This window comes from Synchiropus splendidus, chromosome 1 (genome assembly GCF_027744825.2).
Source record: "Synchiropus splendidus isolate RoL2022-P1 chromosome 1, RoL_Sspl_1.0, whole genome shotgun sequence".
In the NCBI taxonomy this organism is placed as follows: Eukaryota; Metazoa; Chordata; class Actinopteri; order Syngnathiformes; family Callionymidae; genus Synchiropus; species Synchiropus splendidus.
Genome location: NC_071334.1, coordinates 12732214 through 12757058, shown reverse-complemented (window position 1 = coordinate 12757058; position 24845 = coordinate 12732214). Strand labels below are relative to the sequence as shown.

Below are 24845 nucleotides of genomic sequence, written 5' to 3'. Positions count from 1 at the left end.
GTTTACTATCGTGCAATCTGACAGCAGTGGGCAGGAAGGAGCGACGAAATCGCTGACAACTCATAGAAAACGGCTGACACAAATGGCCACCACAGAGTCATAGAAGGAGCGTTCCCTGCGCCCCAAAGGACCTCAACCTCCTGAGCAGCAACAGCTCTGCCCTTTTTTGAAAGGAGCATCCAGTGTGCTGTTCAGGTGAACACCCAGGTTCTTGTATGATGCCACCCTCTCGATGGTCAGTACCAAGGATGTTCACCGGAGCAGGTGGAGAGTGTTGGCGCCTGCAGAGGTCCACCGCTAGCTCCTTGGTTTTATAAACAATATACAGGAAACAGGATACTCTGATGAGGTTGTGGGATAAAGCAAATGTGGGAGAAAGTTAATAAGGTAATGAATTCTTACAAGTGCATTTTTCGGAGATTTCTCAGATTGTCATTTCAGTTATTTTTGATGAGGAAAACTAATTTAATGTACAAGTAATTTTTCATTCAAGTCAATTAAACCATGAATGTTTCATCACAGTGTGATGAACAGTTCAATACATTATTACTTGTATCATAAAGGGGTTAAAATCTAATATATGTAAGTCTTCAAAAAAAAAAAAGAATCAGAAATTAGAAAAAAAAATTAGATCTGATTAGGGGTGGGGTTCAATTAAATAAATTAATCTAATTAATTAGAGAATTTGAATGAATTTGGTATATTACTGAATCAAATGATGAACCCATACATACATTTACACAACAAGATATTATTTATTTTGCATCAGTTTGACAAGAGCACAATAAATCACAATGGTGGTTATATAAAATATTTGTATATGTGTGTATATATATATATATATATATATATATATATATATATATATATATATATATATATATATATATATATAATGTATGTTCATTTTATTTATGTTGACCTTGACCTCTGTGATTGAAGTGACATTAATGTGATACAATCCACATTAACTCAGATGATGAGTGTGTAATTTCAGGAAATGCAATGTTCAGAGAGAAACAATTGCTTCAGTTTCCTTTTCACTGCTACGTTCTCATTTCTGACATAACATGCAGATGCTTCAGCTGACCAGAGTAACTAGTTCATCTGTAGATCACAGCGGTCATCCTCATATTTGTCCTATGAACGTCAGCCATCCAAGAGAGAAGAAAACTTGTGAGCAATCTCTGTTGATGTAGGAAAAAAAAACATTTTATTGCAGCATTACAAATATGACAAAGAAATCTGAATATGAAATATGAATTCATAGTCCATGATTGGTCTGAGAAACCAACAAAAATGTACAATAATAATACCGATAGGTTTATTTATCTAACAATGCATTAAACCATGGTCTTAAATATAAACAACATATGAAACAAATTATGACTGTTTACTAATATCATACAAGAATTTACAGCAATTCACATTTACATTCTCACACAAACAACACTTTTTGTCAAGAGCCTCACATTACTCCAATGTCTTCCTCTAGAGGCTGAACGTGAAAATACACCCGCTGGTGCGCTGCAGTCCAGCGCGACTCAAGGACATTGCGAAGGTCACAGACGAGTCGTCACATTGTTTAAAGATGCTTGCGTTAACTTGGTTAATACTATTATCATATAATGTTTATACAGTGGTGGAAAAAAAAGTTTTCAGGTGACCATTCATTGCACTTTGTTCAAATGACAGGTCTACTGAATATTATTGCGATCATGTGATGGTTTATTTATTTATTTTTTGGTTACGTTTTGAACGCATTCTCTGACAATAACATATTGAAACTGTCAAGAGTTTAGTTTTGTAAGTTGTTCTTGTAAACAATAAAAAAAATACATATCAATCATATTTGTTTGTTTCTGTATCATGCCACCTCAACTTCTGAAACACAAAAATTGTTTCCATAAATTGTCATGATAATATTTACTTTTTGCCACTGTATACGTTCACCACCTGCACTGCACTCTTCACCAGAATTTAAAAGGTATCCAGCCCAACACTATACGTTATTGACCATCAGCGTATATGTACATAGATGTATATTTGATGTTTGATTCTCCTTGAGGACAGGGCACTGAGGATGAAGAGTTATTGCAAGAAAAAAAGTCAAATTTTAAATTCTGTAGTGCATGTATGTGATCATGAAATCAGAAGTCGGTTTCTTGCAGGCATGAGCATCCTCTTTGTTAGGGAGGGGAAGACATTGTGGTCTAACCACTTGAAACTGAGAGGCAGCTGGTGGTGGAGCTCAGCCTATTTTTTTTCATGACTTTACGTGACTTTTTCAGCGTCGATGGAGGAGAGGCTACAGTCAAATTTCTGGCCTTGCTGAAGCTGTTCCTAAGTCCCTCCTTCCTGTTCTCTGAAGTGCTGCTGGTCTCTTTGGATGTGAACTTGTCTGGGCCACAGACTCCAGCCCTCAGGCAGCAGCAGCACAGCAGCTCCGCAATCGCCCTCCTCATTTCACTGCTCCCCAGAGCATAGATGATGGGGTTCAGGCAGGAGTTGAACACTGCCAGAGAGATGAAATAATCGGCCTTGAACAGGATGCCACACTGGTGGGACACGCAAAAGAAGTCCACCAGTAGGAGCAGAAACAGAGGACCCCAGCAAATCACGAAGACCCCAACAATGCAGATGACGGTCTTAAGGAGAGCCAGGGGGCGCTTGCGAGTCCGCTGAAGACCCAACCCAGCTGTCTTGTGAACGTGGCAAAAGATGGCTCCATAGAGGACACCTATTGTCAGTAGGATGAGGAAGAAGATGATGACAGCAAAGAAGATGTAGGTCTTGGAGTAGAGAGGCAGGAGTGTGGAGCATTGGTCCAGGCTGCATACACAGTTCCAGCCTATCAGAGGAAGGAAGCCGATAACCAACGCCAAGACCCAACACAGCGCCACCAAGCCGTATATCCTGTAGTAGGTCCTCCTGCCTGACTTCTCATGGTGCGACTTCATCATCGTGATGTAACGTTCAACAGCGATCAACAACAGGCTAAAAATGGAAGCAGCCAGCGCCACAAACAGCAAACCCTCCCTGAACAGCCAGAGTGCCGGGCTGAGGCTGAACGTCCGGCTGCCGGACATGCAGATGTTGACCAGGTAGGCCACTCCGGTGAGGAGGTCACTGAGCGTGATGTTGGCGACGCATACGTAGAGCCATCGTCTGCGGTGTCTGATGTGAGAGATGACCGCCACCAGCACCAGGAGGTTCTCCAGGATGATGAAAACGCTGATGAGGAGGAAGACCACTGAGGTGACGCTGAGGTGGCCCGGCGTGTTTGAGACGGTTCTGTTCTGTAGACGGCCCGTGTAGTTGTAATGAAGCAGGATCACGGAGCTGATGTTGGTGGGGTAGTCAGGGGTGCGGTACAAGTGTGGACAGGCGGAGGGGGACGTGAGCGAGGAGAGGACCTCCATAAAGACTGCTCTGTCGGGCCCGTGGTTCGAGGTCGCTAGTGTGAAACTCCAGCGGTGAAGCAGGCTATCATCACTGGTTCCTGAAAACACCACAGTTCAGTCAGTCAAAACGCTCACACCTCTTCTGTAGAGGATTTTCTCACAAGTGTCGCAATCACATTTAAAGTTCTCATTTAAATGTCTCCCACACGTGGAACTTGAGTTCACCTCACCATGGCTAGCACACTTCACACACTGAACACGTTCTGAAGTACATATGCACAATTGATATATCTTGGTGACCGATTTGAACAGCAAGCATTTTATGGCTCTTTAAACCATTCTGGAGGATGTATTAATTATACGACATGCACAATAGTAAACAATAGACTTCATATTTTAATATTTTTTCATTGTCTTTGCGACTACAAAAATACAATGTGATTTCAGAGAATCATGTGAATGTCCGGTTTCCTTTCTGGTGTTTTAAATAATTTACTAATGTTAACTATTGAGCCTATTGTATTTGATCTTCAAGTAAGTAAATCCACAAGTTATATTTATATCACAATTAAATTGCAATTCAAATCTTTGTATTGATAATTAATAGAGGATTTACAAAAGATATAAAAGCACAACGATATTTTCTACTATTAAAGTTTCTGCTAAATAACAGCTTTCATTTTTCCACCATTAATTAATGAATTACTTAATATTGTGATTAGTTTTCGGAACTTATCTCACGACCAAATATGTGAAAGTAGAGCACCTACTGTATCTGCTGCTGGGGAGACTGCACGTGAGGTGAAGCTGTTGTCGCTGACTACATACCATATTGTTTTGTAGCGCAGCATATATGAGGAAGTTACCCAAATGGTCCTCATATTGGACACACCCATGCACACACACATGCACACATGTAATGTGTTTCCTCACAAGCATAACTTCTTATTTTCAGGTTGATATTTTCCTCTTATTGATTTACTTTTTAACTAGAACTTTTGCTTACGCACAGCTGATGAAGGGGCTGATGTTTGGTTTGACAGTGCTCTCGCTTTCTCATCATCTAATAGGTGTTGCCCAAGTTCATTCCTGGAAGTGTTATTTCTCAACATAATGCACTGAGCAATTTGTAAAGATTATTGTTAAGTAATACGGATGCATGTTCTTGAAGAAATGAAGCAACCATCCCACTTTCACTGGTGAGTCAGACAGGAAGTTGGAGAATCAAGGACCCTTTGTGGTCTTCATGAGCACATATAACAGAACCTTATCATGTGGCTGGTGAAGTCAGGACCCCTGAAGACAGTAGTCAATATAAAGTTCAAAAGTTCAAGATGGTGGAATTATGTTGGACTTCCTGAATAAAGTATCTGTGTTTGCTAGAGAAAAACTTCCCTGTTGATGCTCATTTAAAAATGCGGCCGCGTGTCTGGGATCCTCTGCTCTTCACTGGACAGCATATCATCATCTGGAGAGGTTTAGGTTAGTTGGACGCACAGGAGATCACAGAAAAGGGTCAGCGCTGCTGTTGACATGCGACATAGCCTGCACATTCTCACTAGCTACCCCTGTAGGTCAGCATACAATGCACTGCTATTTTGCATTTCAAAGTTTTCTCACTGCGCTTTGTCATCACTAGAATGGCTCAGTGATTGAGAAAGAAGTTCACAGACTTCACTCACTGGTGAAGCTGTAGGTCAAGAGGTTGCCATTGCTCCTCTGTGTAATCTCAGCTCCCGGCTCTAGAGTCTCAGCAAGCAAGGAAACTGTTGGAAAAGTGGGGTCAGTATTTGACGGATGGCCTTAAAGGTGGTTATGGTTGTACTCATGCACGTGTGTGTGCGTTGTACTTCCACCTCCAAGAAGTAAGCAGGATGTTTTAATCAAACAGAAAGTGCCACTCCCTGCTTTCACACATCTGAAACTGATACGTGAACAATCACTTCACCCCAGTTTTTGTTGTCGGTCCCTAACCGTACCATACCATATTTATTTATAAGGCACTTAAAAAGCAATACAAGATTGTCACTAAGTGCTGTATAATTGTAAAATCAGGATAAAACAGACATTAACAACAAATAAATAGATAAAATTAAAAGAGGGCAGATACACGAAAAATTACAAAAAAGATCAGCTGTGCGGTTGTGTAAAAGCCAAAGAGTAACAGTGTGTTTTAAGAAGTGTTTTAAAAGTGGACAGTGATGGTGCCTGTCTAACATGGGGAGGGAGGGCATTCCATAGCCGGGGGCCACAGACTGAGAAAGCCCGGTCACCTCTCATCTTCAACCATGCTTTGCTATTGTGAACCACTCTGAATATTATATTTGGTTTTGTAATTATGAACTATTTATGTTGCAGGTGACTGATGGAATGATCTCAAAATAACTGAATTAAGACACTGACAACTGGAGAAAAGCAACATTCTGTGCATGAACAATAACAAAACATGCAGCGGTCTGAGAATTAGAATTGTAATTCTTAGTATGTATGGAGATGTTTCGTAATTTCGAGATGTTATCATGGTGCTCGCGCATCTATTTCTGTCTCAGGTTTTTGAGGTGTGGTGCTTTTAAAAAGGAAGTGGCACAGGGGAAATTAAACCTGAAGCTTGACATACTTTATCAATATTTGTTGGTGCTTTCTGCATGTTGAGCAGAAATAGAGCATATTTGACACGATTTCCCCTCTGGGATTGTAAGACTACAAATATTTAGCATTAGAATGACCAGAAGAGGAGAAATGGCAGGGATGTTTTCAAACCGCCGCCTAACGGTTGACGACGCCCTCATTCTGAAGGTGTAACTTCACCCACCCCACTAACCACAAGTAGGGCATGAAAACGTTGTTATCCAAATTAGTCAACACTTAGTGACAACGGCTGGACAGTGAAGAGGCGTGAGCTTGTCTGGGAGGCTTGTGTGAGTGGATGAGTTTGCATGGACGTGAGTGAGTGTATGTGGGTGTGTGTTTGTACGTGCATGTCTGTGTGTACTTTTTTGAGCTGTCCTTGTGGGGGCCAATTCTCGATAAAACACCTCCATGTGGGGACCTTATGCTTTGGTGGGGATATTTTTGCTGGTCCCCACGAGGTAAAGCCTCAATTACAAGGTTGTAACTTCAACTTGGTTATTATCATTAGGTTTAAGTTTGGTTGAGAGTCCAGGTTAAGATGAGCCATTTGTTTTGGATGGTTAGGTTTTGAGAGTTGACCTCACAAGGATGGAGATACAAACGAGTGTGTGTGTGTGCGTGTGTGAGCTACATAGCTTCACTAACACTTTTTTTCATTCATCACTGGCATCTATTGTTGTTGTGTTAATAACTTTCATAGTTTATTATACACTTAGGTCAAGAATTAATTGAGAGCACGACAAACCGCCGCCGCTCAAAAGACTTAAAACATAAAATATCAGTGTGTTTTTCTGCATATTTACCCGAAGTCCAATTGAAAACGTAAGGGTCACTGTCAGGCATTGGCCTTGAGGCGCCACTTCAGAATGAAAACAGAGGGAAGGTTCAACTGTTGCAATGCAACATCAGTCTTTTTACCTTTACTGACCCGTGTAGAATTTATGGGGCGGATTATGAACAAAATAACAATGTCGAAATCGTGTTACGATGAAAGTCACACGGCTATGAATTAACATGATACAAATATTTGCATTATGCTGCCACCGTGAGGTTGAGTGGTGCCGTCACTTCAATTTTAACTCAATACTCATGCGCAATTTGGTCCGTCTTCAACACATGTCCGCCAGAGATCGCAAAAAAAAAAAAAATAAATTAAAAAACAAAATAATAATAATAATTATATATATATATATATATATATATATATATATATATATATATATATATATATATATATATATATATATATATATATATATATATTTTCGACAATACATGCGTAAATACGCAAAGACGATAAAATAAATATCTGGGGAATCAAAACAATCCATCAAGATAGTGAACTCAGATACATAGATATGTTTCTTACTTCATTTATGCTGCATATCTCACAGCTGCTACACTAACCATCTACTTTTTTGTACTGTAGACCCAAATCGGAGGTTTAATGCATGATACTTGATTTAGAACTTGTTTCTGGTCCTGCTCATGGTATTTTTCATTTAAACAAATAGACATATTTCCATACGATTGAGTGGACTAGTAGCGATTTGCATGTTACATTGGGACAGGCAATAATTTAAAAGGTATGTTGAGTGACAAATATTTATATCCTAAAACACCATTGCGTCACAGATATTGGCGTCTGTCTGCCAAACACATTGTACTCGTGTTTTATTAATCTCTATGTAGACGTTCACCAATAAAACCAACGGCTTAGATGCGACGGCCACCGAGTCACCTTTCATTGTCAGAGAAGGTGTAGTACCACCCCCAGTGGTCCTGCAGAGGGCGCTGTTGCCCCTCATATGTGCGGCAGCAACAGGGTTCTTTGTACTGCAGCTTTTTCTTCAACTTTGTTCCTCCAGTCTGCCGCTGCTCTCCTGCTCTCTCAGAAGGGAAGTAGCGACAGGCTAGCCAGCTAGCTGCCCTCTCACCGCCTCCCCTGGGCGACTTCAGTGAACCTCTTAGCCTTTTAGAATCCCGCATATTCCCCTGTTTTACTCTAAGTAGGCCGTCCGAGTCGCTTTTGTCTTTCACGTTGTCGTTTTCGAAGGCGTGAAGTGAGCGTCGCCCGCCGTGTGTTAGCTTCACATCCCTCAAGGAAGCTGGAAAAGTACACCTTGGTTTGTTCTGTTCCGTTGGGGATATACTTGAGGTTTCCACTGGGACCATGCGGAAAACGGCGATGAAAGGTAGGTTTGAGTCGGTGCGTTCAGTTCTCTAAAATATGGTGACTCCCAAGCGAAGCACTCAGCTGGTGTCGCCATATGTATCACCACTAAACAGCTGAATTCAGTACGAGCTGCTTCGTTATGACCCAAACCGCCATGAATTGTGACAAAATGATTCTAAAAACATGACCTTCAAAAATCTTCTCTGACTGTCACAACAAGAGTTGAGATCCGCGGGTAGTTTGGTCAGTGAAATGCACAAATACAGAAGGTGAACATGACAATGAGGATGAAGTCAGATAATCCTAACCTTTATTTGTCTACCAGGTTAAACATACAAGACTGCAGTGCGAGCACACTGGCATGTAATAAGGCTGATATAAAAGCTGGCGAGCCGTACGAAAATAAGGGCAAGATTAAGGTGACTAGAATGGTGACTTGTATGGGTTTCCAGAGGCCTGCTGACTAACACAGAAGTCACAAGTCAATATGACCATTTGTACTTTTCCTAAACAGGAGCTCTCTTCTCTACAGTTGTGGACAGCTGAGAGTGGCACTATCACGTCTTTCTCAACTTTTTTAGGACTGAAAAACCTCCATCATTTTACACGTCGTCCGCACTAAGCTACTGCTTTGCTTTTTTCCTTTTTCAAAGCGGGATTTAGACTTTTGACTGCTCTTTCTGGAATCCCTCAGCTGCTCTTCGATGTTACAACATACAGGTCCTGAAAACCCCCCTGCAGCTGAACTCCTCATGACTAATGTCTCGCTGCTGGAATATAGTCATCGTCATCTATCTGCACTAAAAATACACGCATTTGTCCTTCAGCTTCCTCCGTCTTTCCATTTATGTGGTTGGTGCTTAATGGGTGTGCATTTTCCATGTGGTGAAATAAGCCCTTCATCTGTTTTAATGTGTTGTCCAGTATAAAGTTAGGTCACGTAATGGGACTGACAGTGGGGTGTAACTAAACATGTTCCAGTGACAGTCCATTGTAATGAGATGTGACATTGCAATCTTATTTAGGCTGCAGTGTCAATGACAAACACTTGTTTTCTTCAATAATTAAACACAAACGTGTGATGACATAGTGAAGAATAAATTATTACTCTCTCTGCATACTATATGAGCTCCCTTTCATTTACCATTAGGATAAGCGCTGTATGATTTAAAACGATCTTTAAAATCTCATGACCCTATCAGGTCAACATAAAATGATGATGATAGTAATAAGTCTCATGTTAGGATGGCTCATCTTTCAATTGCAGGTTTGATATTTCAATACAAATGTCTATGCAATATCTCTGAATCCTCCCGACTTCAGAGGGAAACCCGATTAGGGTGCTGTGAACGTCCAGTTTAAATGCATTGAACTGAAGTGTCTAAACGTTCAGGCGGTCACCAGCCAGCCATCTCCATATATCTGTTTAAAAAAGAAAAAACGGCCATATGTCCCCCAGCTAATGGTTGATATTCTGCCAAACCCACCTCAGAGCTTACACCGGCTTTGAAAAAGAAGAGGGGGAGGGTGGAACCTATTACCGCTCCAGCTCAACCTTGAGTGGGAATTGGTCTCCACATCCTGGCGGATGCAATTGTGTGGCACTGGAAATGATAATAACCTCCCATCGTGGTTGTCTTCACTTTTCCAAAGGTCTGTTTTATGATTCAAGCAATCCTCATCATCCACTTCTTTTTGTGGTTTTTCCATTCTGTATTGTTTTTGTTTTGCTTTGGTTATGATGATGATGATGATGATGATGATGATGATGATGATGATGATGATGATGATGAAGATAAATAGGAGGGTGACTATGAAAGTCTGATGTGCAACACGGGGAACAGGGACAAAGGTGTTTATATTGGATTACATTATCCTACCTTTGTTCTTCCCACAATGGGCAAATGATCAAGTGAAACATCCTCAGATGCGAGCCTGTTTTAGGCGATTAATGGCTGCAAATGCACCAGATGGATTTCTCTCTTGATATGGACAGTGTGTAAAGTAGTGTTGTAGTCGAGACTGTGAGGACAGCAGAGGTTACAGAGACCAAGATGAAAGAAGTAAGTGAATGAATGCTCCCGTACCAACACATCATTGACTGCATATAAAAAAACATCCCAAAATCCCTCTTGTTATTTTATTTTGAATTCTTGATTTTGCTCACTGTGGGCCTGTTATGAGGCACTGCTGACTTTTACAACTAATAGAACTGGTCAAGCGTGACTTTCTGCTGTGACACAACACATGAACAACTGGTAAACACCTTAAATAGCCTTGCACAGCCAATCGTTATGGAACACTATCCTTTGACAAATATCCCAAAGTAAACGCATGGTTTACAGTTTTGCCGGATGACTGATTTATCTAGCTGTAGTTCAATTTTAGGGGGTTGTGTTGCTTATCCCAACAACATTGGAGGCTTACTTTTTGTCCCATGCTTCGTGTAGTGGATGTGATGGCTGAAGTTCGGGCACCATCTGTGATGGAGAACTTTAGAAATGAGTTCATTTATACTCTTTTCCCAGTTCTGTGGTTTGGAATGGGTCGAGAACATTTGGTGTTGTTACCATTGACTACATTCAACCTGTAGTGAACAGCTTGGCAACAAAAGTGAAACATGTACTGGCATGTGTTTGTGGTGTGTTTTCCTCTGTACACTTTCGGAAGCAGCTTTGTCAAAAGGATGTTGCGTCTCGAAACGAGTGGTGGGTTGGTTTGTCCTATTCCACTGTAATTATGGGATCAAGTGACTTCAAACTTTCAGAAGGGAACATTCATGGCTCTGGTGTCACTGTGTGTGTAAATGTTTTAGTGGCCTTAAAGGAAAAAAGGAGGCAATGAAGTAGTCAACGTTAGTATTGTGGGACAGAAAGAGTCCAACTTCTGATGTGGCCCTGTTCTGTGTAGAAAGCTACATGGTGCGTTTTGCAGTCTTCCAAAGAGTTCATGTTTAAAAGTAAGTACAGAGAAACTGGAAGACGAGGCGAGACGGAGAGCTGTATTGAATCGGTTGTAAAGTCATCAATTCCATAACCTCCATAGCAACCTGGCTGTGTTGCTGTGGAAAGTAGAATTTATGGGCTGTATAAATAGACCCAGCTGTAATGATAGGGTGCAAGTGAAGAAAAAGCAGAGCGACTGTTTAGGCATGGCCTACTTTATGGTAGATTTATTTGTTGTGTTGTGCTCCATTGAATGCTCAGAAGACATCTAGATTTGGATTAATAGTTGATTAAGGTTCCTGTTAGGCCTGACAGTGGGGGGTCTGTGCTGAACCAGGAGATTGAAAGCTGGGGATTTGTTTATGACTAAATTCTCAATCGCTCATTTGTAAACAACCAAAAGACATCATCCGTCCTCCATGGAGCATCACTGTGTAATGTCCGGGCTTCTCACCCGATCTCTTAGGGAGACTGCTCATTTTGCCTGCTTCTCTGTGGGATGTTGTTCTTTTTCTGGCTACTTAAATCATGACCATGCTTTTAGCTAGAAGAGTGTCTAGTCCGATGTTTGTTTTTAAAAAAGGTTATTTATGTACATATAGATGTTTACAGCTTGTTTTTACAAAGCAGGCAGTAAAGTCAATCATTGACATGTCGTGTCTGGAGGGGAATGGGCTGGGGGTGTGGCTTTGGACACCCTGTTTCAAAATCCTAGCTAAAATGACCATGACCAGATCATGACCATGAGCAAGCATTGAAATGAATGAAGGCTGACCTGTCAAAGAGCTACACAGCTCTTACTTCACCTGAGTTGACAGCATTCAGCTTCCTCTGTACTCGAGCCACTGCAGCCTTCTCTCTCTCATCATGAGCAAACTCCAGAGACACTTCAAGTCCTCCAATTAGGAACTGCTCTTATTTTATTGACACCATATTTTCACTGGCAGCCATTGCTGTCTTTATTTTATGACACACTTGCTGTGTTGCTTTTTGAAAGTTAGTGTAATCAAGAAGTGGAGTCCGAGTCTTTGTACCCTAACAGCTAAACCCAAATTCTTCCTGCAGACTGCAAATCATTTCCCTGCTTTGTGAACAACAGAGCTGTGCATTCTTCTCTGTGTGCAACATTGTTTTCTTCTTTCATGATTGATCTTTGGGTTGCTTGCTGCTGTTCCAAAACATGTCCGTGTTTGTCGAGACTTGAATATTGCCTCCGGCACATCATAAAATATATATTTTAACAGTTCCATATGGGATCCGCATTTATAGAGCCCATAGGAGCATTTTAGTATGGTTAACTTTTGATGTGGATAGACAGTGTTCTTTTGTGGATTGCAATGTCATCTAGATGTGTGAAGAAAAAAAAATTCTTTCAGCACATTCCAGTGAGACTTGACAACATGTGCATGAATTCTGGGCCACGGGATGCAACCAGTGGCTTCAGAACAGGCGACACCTGAGGTTGCTCCTCAATATCACGCCATTAGACCAGGCTAAGGAACATCAGAAGGACAGCCTGGAGGTTGGGTTTCCCTAGTCAGTTCATTGGTCCGTTGCCTTTATTAATTCCTTTCTGTCGGTGATGTGAAGTTTGTTTCTGTTTGTTTACGGATATGGTTGCAGACTGATTAATTAGTTTTGATCTGTTTTTATTCCTAATGACAAATTTGCTTTGTAAAGGATTTTCATCAGCTGAATAATGCTATAAATATTAACAAGCATTGATAAAAAGAAAACAGGTTGTAATGCCTCACTTCGAAGATGAGCTTGTATTTCCGTTCAACCCATTGTTCGGGTTTTGTGGAAGGCAAATGGCGTCAAAACGCTGATTACACCCAATGGCTACAGATTCATAGAGAATACCTTTAGCCGACTTGATACGGTCTACGGAGAGACACAGGTTAAAAGAAGTAGGAACCGTCGACCTTCTCTCTGGGGTCTTGGTTGGCTGTGCGCTGCTCTGTTCTGTTTATTTTTGCTCTATTTTTACCAGCAGCTCTGACACTCCTGACTAAATAATTCCATCTGTGAGTTTTGTTTGATTTCACTGAGATTGTACTCTCAACAGTGTAAGAGGTTCTCAGTTTTCATCGGCTGGACTGAAGCCTTTAAAACTTGGCTCATTCTCTTTACTTGTGAATGCCCAACAAGACTGAGTTGTCCTGTAGTTATTAATTTGGTCAACGCCTCATTGAACTGCTGAAATTCTGGAGGCAGTTATTATATTTTTCTTTTCCCGAGGATCATACATCTGGTTTCTGAAGAAGAGAGTTATTTTTCTGTTTTCTCAACACTGCTATGATAAGAAGTGCCACCTTTTATCAGAGCTTCTTAAGAAACCGGTCATCAATGTCTTGAAACTCTTATCGCTGTATAATAGATGTAGAGTTATATCATGACTATGTATTTTGGCTATCTTTATGCCGTCATTTTGACCTGGTCTCAAAGGTGACTGGAGCTCCAAACCATAGATTCTGTCCTGCTGTTGAGCGATCAGTTTGTCTTGGTGTAGAAACTGCCCACTTCCATGTGTGCAACCAAAAGGATTTGAACTTTTCGTTTGGTACTGCTCTGTATCCTGGTGCCACAATGGAGTCATGTGCTTTGGAAGTGTTTTTAGAGCAGAGCAGCCCACACTAGAGAATTTGTACAATAATCACCTCTGTCTGCCTCTTTTCCTTTTCTTTCTTTTTTCCCTCATCCTGATTTTGAGCCTGCAGCTGCCACATGTCCACGAACAGCAGACTGTAGTTTGTGTATGTTTGTTCTCGGCATTCATCATGGAAGGAAGTAGTCCTAACAGGAGACCACTTGGGATCAGCACAGGTATCAGCTGGCACAGAGAGTACAACCAACAAGCAACATGCGACCACTCTATTGTTGTGTGTGCCAACTCACTCGATATTTAGAGATTTTTTATTTTTATTTATTATTACTATTCCTGACTTCCAAATTGTAAAAAAAAAAAAAAAGGACATAAACTACGTGATTCACATATCATATTTTGGTGTATTTTAGTACTTTTTCTTTTTTTAACATTTGAACACGTTGCCAAAAAAAAAAAGCGATAACGGTGATCATTTTGGTCATTATAACTGTGACATGAAGCGCTACATCCATATTCCAGATTCCTTGTGTGGAATACTATCTGGAATCTCCTGTCACCACCTTCCCCAAGGAATCTCAGACCAGCCATTCAAGCCACGCCGAGGCTTCTGGTTTAGATTAAGGTGGTTGTGATCTGCCCTCTCTGAACTGCTGTGTTTTATGCTCTGAAGCTTTTAAGAGAGAAGTTTATGCTCATCACTGATCTTAAACTTCTGTCTTAAAATTCCCCCTGGATAACCGAGATGGGGTAGAGATACATTTTCTTGTGTGAATTATACAATCTCGTCATGTAGTAAAACAGTAAAAGACCAGTATTATAACAACTGAATTTTTAATAAGTTGAAAAAAACGTTTAAAATGAGTTTGAATTGTTGACTAGGTTTTGGTCCCTGCAGCATTTCTTTGGTTGCTTTGCACGTCTTCGTACTTCCTTAAGTTTGCTCATCCATATTGGGCCAATGTCATGTTGCCCTTACAGATAATTGTGTTCATATTGGCGTCGCACATTTTCATTCTGTAAATTTATCTTCTGTTATTCTTATGCATGTGTGCAACAAACGCTTAAACCTTACACTCACACCTACCAGTGGCACACTCTCAGTCTGTTAATTTCTTACTGATGAGTTCCAGTCTCTTCCGATTCAAAAATTCCTTTTCATGCTAAAGTAGTTCTTTCATGGTCACCATTAGCCTACTTTTTCAATGTATCTGGAATAGCATCACTATTCCTCTGCTGATTTCTGGGCTCTGAATAATGTTGCATACATTGACTTTTGAACATACAGTTGACACTTGAGCTTCATTATGCCGGCATAACATTTTTTTAATGATTCTGTCCTATTATTGATTTGAGTTGCTCCAACAATTGAAATAGAGTTTACCTGTGTGGCCCAAGAATTTGAGATGACATTGCTGTTGCAAATATGAGGTTCTGCTTGTATGATTGCACAATGACTACTGACCCAGTTTCTAGAAACCTGGTGGTGGACTAGGAAGTACATTGCAGATTAGACTTTTTTTTTTATTTGTGCAGATGAGTGCTTTTAAACATTTATTGTTTAAGTGTTGTTGAATGCTGTGGAAAGCCCAGTTGTAACACAGAACACGTCCCAAATGTTGGAAGAATTGGGCAACAGCGAATCATTTAAATCGACGTGCTTTTAAAATTGATCAAACACGAACTGAAATGAGCAGAAACATTTTTTTTAACAATCAGGAGTTTCCAAATTAGACCCAGACTGAAAGAGAATAATTACGGAATAAATAAAAACCGTTGGATGTAAACCAAAGCCATTAGGTATTTCTGGAGTTAATTCAGCACAGAGCTTCCCCACTCATCCTCTCCGTGCAACTTGGCATCTGGGCTGAGTTAGAACAACACTGCCAAATGTGGGGGAGCAGAAGGGGGTGACCAGCAGGGGGGTGGTGGAAAGGCACTGAAGATTACTTTTTAGGGGACCTATGCAGAGATGTCAAAGCAAAGCCGCGACATAACAGGGAAGATGAATGCAGTGGGCCATGGTTAGGGAAGCAGTTGAAAGAGAAAACGGGCAGATGTGTGGTGAGACAGGCGGGGGGGAGGAGTAGTGCAAGGCCGTATAAGGCTAGACCTCCAGGATTACTCACCTGCTGGGAAAAGTACATAAAGTGGAAGTTTGTAAAGTTGAAATGATACGTGTAACTGGGGACTGAACTGAGATGATGGCTAGATGATACATAATATATATGTATATGATAGGTATATAATAATGAAACATGAAACCTGTTGGAGTGTGATGTTAAGCCAGTAAGCATGAATTATTACACTGCTTTTAAGTGAGGCCCCAAATGCTAATGCTTCCGCTGCTATGGCTAATATATGGGTCAAACATACCTCCAAGGGATTCTGAATGGAGAACAACGGGCTGCCTCAGTTTGTCAATATGTGGCTGTGACATGTGATATTTGCAGTGAAAGATCAATGCGGTGCACTCAGATGACCACGAGGTAATTGATTACTTTAAACCATAGTGGTGACAGTTATGTACTGTGGAGAATGACTCCCTCTCCATAGCTCTTTGGAAAAACGGCTCATGGGCCGATAATAAAATCAAAGCGTTGTTCGCAACTTGGCTTTAAATACTTACTGTGTAGTGAGTCAGTATAGAACTCCTCTTGTGTGTAGAAGTGTATGTCGTACTGTCTGTGAAACCCCAGGTTGGTTGAAGCTGTCAGGCAGAGCCGAAACTGCATGGAGTTAAAGGCATTATTCTTTCTGTCTAGGTTGTTGAGAATAGTTCATGGCAGTTAAGCTGTCGCAACTTCAGTAACAATTGTAAACAATTCTGTTGTCTCAGACTGCTGTATAAAACTGATGGTCTGCCGTGTTGATGAGCATGACGTGTTGTTGTTGACAGTATTGGTGCAGTTCATGCAGTTTCAAGCATCTGTGTTCAGTCGCCACTGCTGCTTCACTGTGTACTGGTCTGTCATAAACGATCAACATCGCATGGCTGTAGGGTATCCTCCTTCTTTTTTCCTGACTTTTCAACTTTAATTTTGCTTCATTTAAGTGTCACTGAGAAATCTCTTTTTTTCGGTTTGTCATTGCGAGCCACTGAGCCGTCAGCTCTCACGCAAGCCCTCCCCCTTCTGCTCACGCAGCAGCCGGTGAGGGAAGAGCGTGAGAATCATTAGGTAGAAGTACCCAAAGGAAAATAGAACTATTTTGGATCACCTATTCTTATAGGTGATCCATGCTGTGCCGACCTTGCCTCACTGTTATTGCCACACCCTGAAGTAAATGTGACAAATGTTCTTGGTCACGTGAGTCATGCTCACAGAGCATGATATGATGATACAAATCCACTTGAAGGAACAGATGATAATTCTGGTTACCTTCTCTTCAGTGACAGAAAGACCATACAGTGCAGATCAGATGCAGTAACTTTTCAACTAGAAAACGATGTGCTCCTAGGCTGCAGTTGTTTGAGTCTGCAAATATGTCAGAAATCGTATAAAGTTAAATCAATTATACATCCCGTAAATAACCTGAATAATCTATACCTGTTCTATTGCATGAACATGAGTACTTTGCTATTCAAAATTACTACTACTGCTACGAATAACGTATGTAATACATGTTTTTTGGAAGTCCTGAGTTGCATATTGGAAACTTGATCTACCAGCACCCTGGTATCTCTGGTGACTTCAGTCATTTTTGGTTTTTCTTATTTATTTTGCAAGTTATCTGGTGGAAATTCTTGTTAGTTTGTGTTAATATCTATGAAAAATAAATTGCAACCTCAGTTTTTTCCCCAATATCGTGCAGCCCTGATATGAATCATGCAGAAGAGATTTTTCACATGTGAAAGTTCCTGACCAATATTTTTTATAGAGACTATCCTCAGGAATCCCAATTCCTCCTGCACTTTATTTTCATTTTCGTTACTGGATTGTTGATTGAAGGAGGATGTCGACCATAAGCTTGGGCTTAGTATTACATTAACATGATTTCGACAAGTTAAAAAGTGCTCCCCTAAAGGCTAGGCTCTCCTTTATCCTCTGTCCTGAGATGAAGGCAGCAGATGCTGCTCTGTTCTGGTTTTATTGTTTGTGGCAGTCCAGCCTGGGAACTGACTTAAAGACAGGGGGAGGAGATGAGCTGTGGTTGGCCTTTTTCACTCTCTTTGCACTCATCACCTTCTTCCTCGGTTTTTGGAGCCAAGCCCTTGTGTCCTAGTTGAATTCTGTGGTGGCTGTATTAAACAAAAGATGACATGTTTCAATGGACCACATGGTCTTAGTTGAAGGGCTGAGTGCCATTTTCAGCCATATTGGCTGCGCCTGGTCTAGAGCGCATCAACCCTGAGGCGACTACTAGCTACACTAATAATCTTTGTCCATCACAAGTCCTGATTGTATTTACGAGTCCCTGTGAGCACTCTCTGGGATAGAAACACACACACTGACTCAATTTTTACTTCCTTTGCTTCTCTCTCTCTCAACGTGCCTGGAGCACAATGCTGCCAGTGCTGGCAAACGGCCAGCCGTCTCATATCCATTAGGTCATGCAGAGACAGAGAGCTGCAGTGCTGACGGATACTTCAACGGCCCCCGCTCCACTTTCCCTGGGGAGAGGAAAGGAGTCTGGTCTACAGCACTGCAGCCAGACGCTCAGATGCACCTTGAAGGAAGTGTAGGAGGATCTGTGGCTCATGTAGTATTTACAATTCAAGTTGAATTGAACTACAAAACAGATGCTCCGACTATTTACCTCATCAGACCCATAAAGACACTGGCCAGGCCATCATTGCATGCACATGTTGCTTAAACAAGCACCGTAAGAGCCGCAGCGCTGCATTTAAAAAGTACTCATAGTTATTAAGAATATGAAAAACAAGCGAGAGGCCTGGATCATAGCAACCCACCAGTCATTGGAAGTTCACATGGACATTCTAGATTTACAGCTTTCATTTAGCTTTTCTGAAGCAGATGTCGAGATTTTGTATTTGTCATCACTGAACGAGAATAACGTACACGTTGTGAGAATTGTATTCACTAGCTTATCTTTACATGCCATGTTCTCTTGCTGTGGCTAATCACCCGGATGATGTAATGACTTCTGGTGTGAATGTTTGTGAGTCACACAGTCGTGCAGGCTGATGCAGTAACAGAGATGTTGGTATACTTGCACTGTGTTGTCCACTTCCTGCCACATCACTATCCGTGTACCGTGTGTCAGTGCTGACTGGTTGCAGTGTTTGCACAGTCAAGTATGAGTCTGTGTGTATCAGTCTTGAGAGGACCATTGGAAGGTTTTAAATTTACTGCCTGTAACTTATTCTTCAGGGTTTTACGCATCTTTTAGTGGCATTATAAACTACAAAACGCCCATATAAAGGCAAAGTATTTATTTCTTCCCCAGCAAATTCTGGTCTTACGTCCCCTCCTCTCCTGCCTGATAGAACATTTCCCCCTTTCTCTGTGGGTGAGGAATATTGAGTAGGAGTTTGAACTGGAGGGAGCGAGTGAGCAAAGCCCTGTTGTCTCATTTCAAATCTGACGGTCTCTGCCAAGCACCTCCTTGCCTTACTGCCAAGCAGTGTAGTTGAGAGATCCCAATCTGTTTGTGGCTTTCATTCGGAGATTAAACTTAATGCTTTTGCTAATTACTTAACTGATATCTATGGAAAGCACCTTAAAACTACCTAATTGCGCAATTCATTTTTTCCTAGACATTACAACTGTATTAGTTTCTGAGTGGAAAAACAATGTTTCTATTGAGTTGCGCTTTGTTATTCCTCTCCGTAATAGCATATTTATTCTGTACATCCCTGGTGGACCCTAAATTACTGAGCAGCATTATTATTTGTTTATTCACAATTTTATTAACGAATTGCGCAGAGCGTAATGTACTTTGTACACATGTTTGAAAGAGCCCATTTTATATTGTATTATTCCAACAAGTCAGGTTAATTGAACCACAGTCAATAAATAGTCATATCAAAACATGTGTTTTCCTAATATAAACTGGGAAGGAAATCACAAAGAGGGGGTGAAGACAGTGACTCCAGTGGGGCAGCTTTAAAAAGCTCCACTTTTAAGGAGCTTGTTAGTTGTTAAACCCTTCTTCTGCCTGCAGTAAGCAGCTGAAGCCGAGAAGCTAAAGAATCCTCAGCTGCGGTCCTGCGGTATCTTTCCTCAACCAATGGTAAGGAGATAAAATACCAGGCTAAGCCTCTAAAGAGGACAACTGGATGACTTATCTTTGGAATGAGGGGCGTCCTTGCGGCAGATCCCCTTTGCAGGGAGGAAGCTGCATTAGCTAAAAATGTCTCTCTCTTTTTTTATTCCCACGAGGTCTTTCACACTCCTCTACCCTAGTTCTACTTCCTCTGCTTCAATACAGCTCTGTCCCCCCTTTACTTTGTCCTACTTACCTCAGCAACCGCCTCATATTTGTTGTTGTTGTCCAATACCAATTTTAAATGACTTGACGGCTTTCCTTTTTAATGATTTTCTTTCACAACGTTCTCCCATATGGATCAAGTAGTTAAAAGTAAAACTAACAACATCCAATCACAATAAGTGTTTGAATCTGGTAGGTCAAATAATCAAGTAGTCTAAGTCTACTAGTGTGAAATGTCTGTTTGTTTAATCCTCTGGTATTTATTGTGGTCATTTCGCTGACAATTAAAGAATTTGCCACTTAGAAATCAGAATATACTCTGTAAAGCAGTGCTGTCAGCTGCGATACAAAAAAAAAAAAAACACTATTTCATGTGCTGTCACATTAAAAGTATTCAGTGAACTAAATTTAACTTAAATTAAATTTCTCAAGTTCAAGTGTGTAAGTAAACCGGTATCAATTGTCGACTGTAAATAGTAACATAGATTTATCATTATGTTTTTCATTTCATCCATGTTTGTACTCAAATTGTGATATGGATGATGTATTGCAGCTTCATGATTCCAGTGCTGCATGTGGACAATATTTTGATATTTGAATTGTACATTTTATCTACACCTCTAGTCAGTGAGTTGCCTTTCTGACAAAATTACATCCCAAGTTTTAAATTATCACTTTTAAAAGGGCAGTGGTTGCCTGAAAACTGAGGAGTAAAATAGTCTTATTTGTGAAGTCTGAATGTGTTTTAACAATGTTGAAACTTCTGCTGAATGTTCATGTAACACAACTGGGAAGTGATTTTTTTTTTTTCTGCATACCAAGTCAACAGCTGCTCTATATTTGAGAGTGAAGAGTGAATCACTACTGACTTCCACGTCATTCTACCTTACACAGGCAGCAAAGAACCGTTTCTGGGCTATAAACTGCAGAGAAGGCCATGAAAGCTTGACATTTTAATGCTACAAATACTACTCCTACATGTGATATGCACACATGACTGAAGAAGATGGTGATTGATCTATCCTGGTGTACAAAGTGACACTTTTAAGCCAGACACTCTCATGATAGAACACAGTGATCGTGCTGTCTTTCGAGGTCTCTTCAGTTTTGCATGCCATTGCATTTTACTAGCTTGCATGCCTCTGGGACTGTGGTCAGCCATTCTGGCAAATGGCACATGATTCAAGTGTCTTTTTTTCATCTAGGCCAAACTAACATTGGCACATATTTGTTCCATATTTTCGTGACAAAGGTGTATAAGTGCAGTGCACATACGTCTAACAACAAATTCCACTGCGGCAATGTATGAGAATTTATATTTACATCTGTATGTCTGTTTTGTTATTGGCATTATTTCTCTTTAAGAACAAGCAAAGACCATGAAATTAAACTTCTCCCCCAGTATGCCCATTTTGCCTCCAAAGTCTGGTATATAAACTGTCCTTGCTTGAATGATAAAAGTGATCGACTATGGGGCTGTGTGCTTACAGGACCTGACCCGGGATCAGCTTACCAAAGCAGTGCTGTCTGTCTGCCATACACTGATTTAAAGCGGGTTCCTGTTTCCCCCATGGGTGGCTTACAGTTTACAAAGCATGCATTATTGATAGGAAGTCATGCCACATGATCCTTCGTCAGGCCAGCATCAACCAGTTGCTGTCTTTCCTACTCGTGCTCAGAGGAAGAGACGTAGGGCATTTGTTGAGGTTAAAATCTCGCATTCATCCTGAGAATGGTGGGTCAGACTAATGATTTGTTTAGTCTCTGCTTCGCTGAATAAGAAATACTTCATGGTGACAATTCTAGTTTGGATAATAACAACGTGAAATGCTGAACTAGCTCACTTTAAATCATGCAATTGAATATGACATCAGAAATGTCTCATCAGCGCAGCTCGATCTAAAAACCCAACTCTGGCTGAGAGCCTCAATAACCACCTCTGTTATTGAGGGTTGTGTGCATTATAAATTCAAAGTCCTCCATATTTTATCCGCTGTCTTGTGTGTTCTTTGGTTGTGCATGGCTTCTTTCCATTAAATGCGCATCCCAACTGGCCAGGGGGTGGATCGATCCAGGGTATTTGCTGAATCAATACCGAATTGACGCAAGGTACAATTGCAATATATCTCGGTCCAAACTGTGCCGCAGTAGGTGCTGGATTTTGTTCCAAACAATTAAGTTGAACCAATGAGGCGTCAGATGAATCAAGCAACCCCCGATTGACAATCAACTTTCATTCAGGCACCTGATAGGTGAAGCTGTGTGTGTTTGTTGGGTTGGAACTAAAACCTGCAGCCACTGTGGCGCTTGAGGACCAGTTTATGCGAAGATTTTGTTTGGTTCTGCAACAGGCTTTTAGCTAGGATTTTGAAACAGGACGTCCAAAGCCACACCCCCAGCCCATTCCCCTCCAGACACGACATGTCAATGACTGACTTTACTACCTGCTTTGTAAAAACAAGCTGTAAACATCTATATTTACAAAAATAACCTTTTTTAAAAAACAAACATCGGACTAGACACTCTCCTGGCTAAAAGCCTGTTATAAACATAAATCAATTGATGGGGCACCATGGTCGATTTAAAGGGACTAGAAGGCAACTGTGCAGTCTCATTTCTTGATCAGTTTTAAATGTTGTGTTTGGTAACTTGTAAATTTGTTTGCCATGTAGCTCAAGTTCTCATCATCTTTGAGTGTTGCCACGCAGAAGATTAGCTGGTGCAGTAATTGAAGCAGTTCGAGACAGTAAAGTTCCTTTCATTCGTGATCTGGTCCTTCATGTCTCAGTCTTCTGGTTCACCTGCCACACATTCTAATTGTGGAACATTTGTGAGGTTAACCCTCAACTTCTGTCTGTTTGATTTGTTCCTAGGACAATATTGAACATGATCAATATTGTCACAAGGTGTAAGCATTTCCACTGATGTTTCATATGGTCAATAACCAATAGATGAAGGTCTGTCCTTGGAAATAGGTGTAAATAAGGTCAAGTGCTAGTTCTCATTTACTGTGTTGGTTAAATCCATCACTCCATCATTGAAGGATCCATTCAAGAACCAATTCCCCCCCTTTACGCTTATATTTTAAAAATCCCAGTTGAAGTTTGGAACTGTGTCTTTGAGTTATGAAGGTTGAATTTAATTCAAATGTATTTATTAAATGGAATATTTCAGAATATATTCCCTTTCGCGTCTTTTGGGTTTTTTTTTATTTTTTAATTTTAAGTTGATGAAATGCTCTCCCGGATTTCTGAAGTTGCACAATGTACGCACGCTGTTTAATACCATATGGAGTCTCAACAATTGTTTGCCTTTTCCTCCTTGACCTAGCATCTGTACCTGGCTAGCAATATGCCATCTTTTCCCTTTTAGAGCATTAATAACACATTTACTTCTGCTCCCCTTGCAGATTTTCTTTTATTATTTAACCATACACTCTGAGGTAATCCATCACTTATTCATAATGCCATTTTTTTTTCAGTTATTAGGTTTATTTGTTGGTGCCGAATACTCATTTGTTAAACTGAAAGGAGTTCCTTAGTTGAGTACTTTATATAAAAAATAAGTCAAGAATATACAAATGAATTTCATGAATAAAAATGTTGTTTTCCCATTCATAACTTTTTTTTCTTATGCAGTATTAATCCAGGTTAAAGTGTGTGGAGCCATCACTGAATCCTCTGTCCTTCTCAGGTGCGGTGTGGTGAGTGGGAGGCCTGTGGGTGCGGAATGCTGTGGCAACTCCCCCTGACCCAGGATGAGTGTCAGAGATGGTGGTGCCGCTGTGGCAACCAATGCAGGTGGAGGAGGGGGAGGTGTGCCAGCTAACACAAACGATCAAGATGGCCGCTCATACCTGCTCCAGATTTATCCACGGCTGCCTGCCAAGTCATCCACATGCTGCAGCCTTCGGTGCGTATGCTCAGAGCTGCCGCTCTGTTCAGTGATTTTCACCATAACAGACATTTTAACAGACCTGATGCTCCTTTTTCTGGACATCTCCATCCCAGATGTTCAATGCTACCCATAAATAATTGTGTGTTTCAAAAATGTTATCGTGAAATGTCCTGCTTTTGGTCAACAGGGTGCAGAAGGATGCTACAGCAGCATCTGTGATCTCAGACGCTGCTTCGGAACTGGGGCTGGACCCTGGTCGCCTATATGTTTTGGCAGAGGTGAAGGAATGTGGCGGGGAGGAGTGGGTGCTGGAGGCCGGTGACATGCCAGTCCAAAGGTTCCTGCTGTGGCCTCGAAAAGCCCAGGAGCAGCACCCTCAAAGCCTGGGCTTCTATTTTCTACTGCAGGTGCGATTCATGGATTGAGAGAATTAAAAATTTTATGATACTCTGTCAATTTAGCATTAAAAAAGTGTAAAATTTCTATAAATGTATGTTCCAAGTACTATGTGTTTTTCAAAAATTGCAACACCAGATCTCTCTTCCTGAAGAGTTTTACACTGTACTTCAATTGACATGTTCTTGATTTTCATAACTTCATTGGTATATTTCATACATTTTTGCACACAGCAGCACATACACTAAACTAACAAGTAGGATTACTCAACAGCTGAATATAAATGACAACACAGCTCAATGGTGTGAGTGAGGATGGGGCGTAACTAGCCACCAAAACAAACATGGAGGAGACAGGAAGGAGGTGTAGAAATTTACATGTGACAAAATTTGCACTCT

The 24845-nt window shown here is 40.9% G+C and overlaps 2 protein-coding genes across 9 annotated transcripts in view; one reads left to right on the top strand and one right to left on the bottom strand.

Annotated features, from left to right (window-relative positions):
• Nucleotides 1-1275: 1275 nt before the first annotated feature.
• Nucleotides 1276-4224, bottom strand: s1pr4 (sphingosine-1-phosphate receptor 4). The gene is made up of 2 exons (XM_053847284.1): nucleotides 4175-4224; nucleotides 1276-3502 (listed from the first exon to the last, which is right to left on the bottom strand). The coding sequence occupies exon 2, from the start codon at nucleotides 3420-3422 to the stop codon at nucleotides 2214-2216; it is 1209 nt and encodes a 402-aa protein (XP_053703259.1). The 5' UTR covers nucleotides 3423-3502; nucleotides 4175-4224; the 3' UTR covers nucleotides 1276-2213.
• A 3693-nt stretch (nucleotides 4225-7917) lies between these two features.
• Nucleotides 7918-24845, top strand: part of LOC128758674 (unconventional myosin-IXb) — a 49384-nt gene continuing 32456 nt past the window's right edge. For all 8 annotated transcript variants that reach the window (XR_008414535.1, XM_053864913.1, XM_053864921.1 and 5 more), the window contains exons 1-3: nucleotides 7918-8230; nucleotides 23848-24066; nucleotides 24239-24458. Coding sequence is in view for 7 of the 8 variants with exons in the window: in XM_053864913.1 (XP_053720888.1) it covers nucleotides 23912-24066; nucleotides 24239-24458 (375 nt within the window). In the remaining variant the exon portion in view is untranslated. The remainder of the gene's footprint in view (nucleotides 8231-23847; nucleotides 24067-24238; nucleotides 24459-24845) is intronic.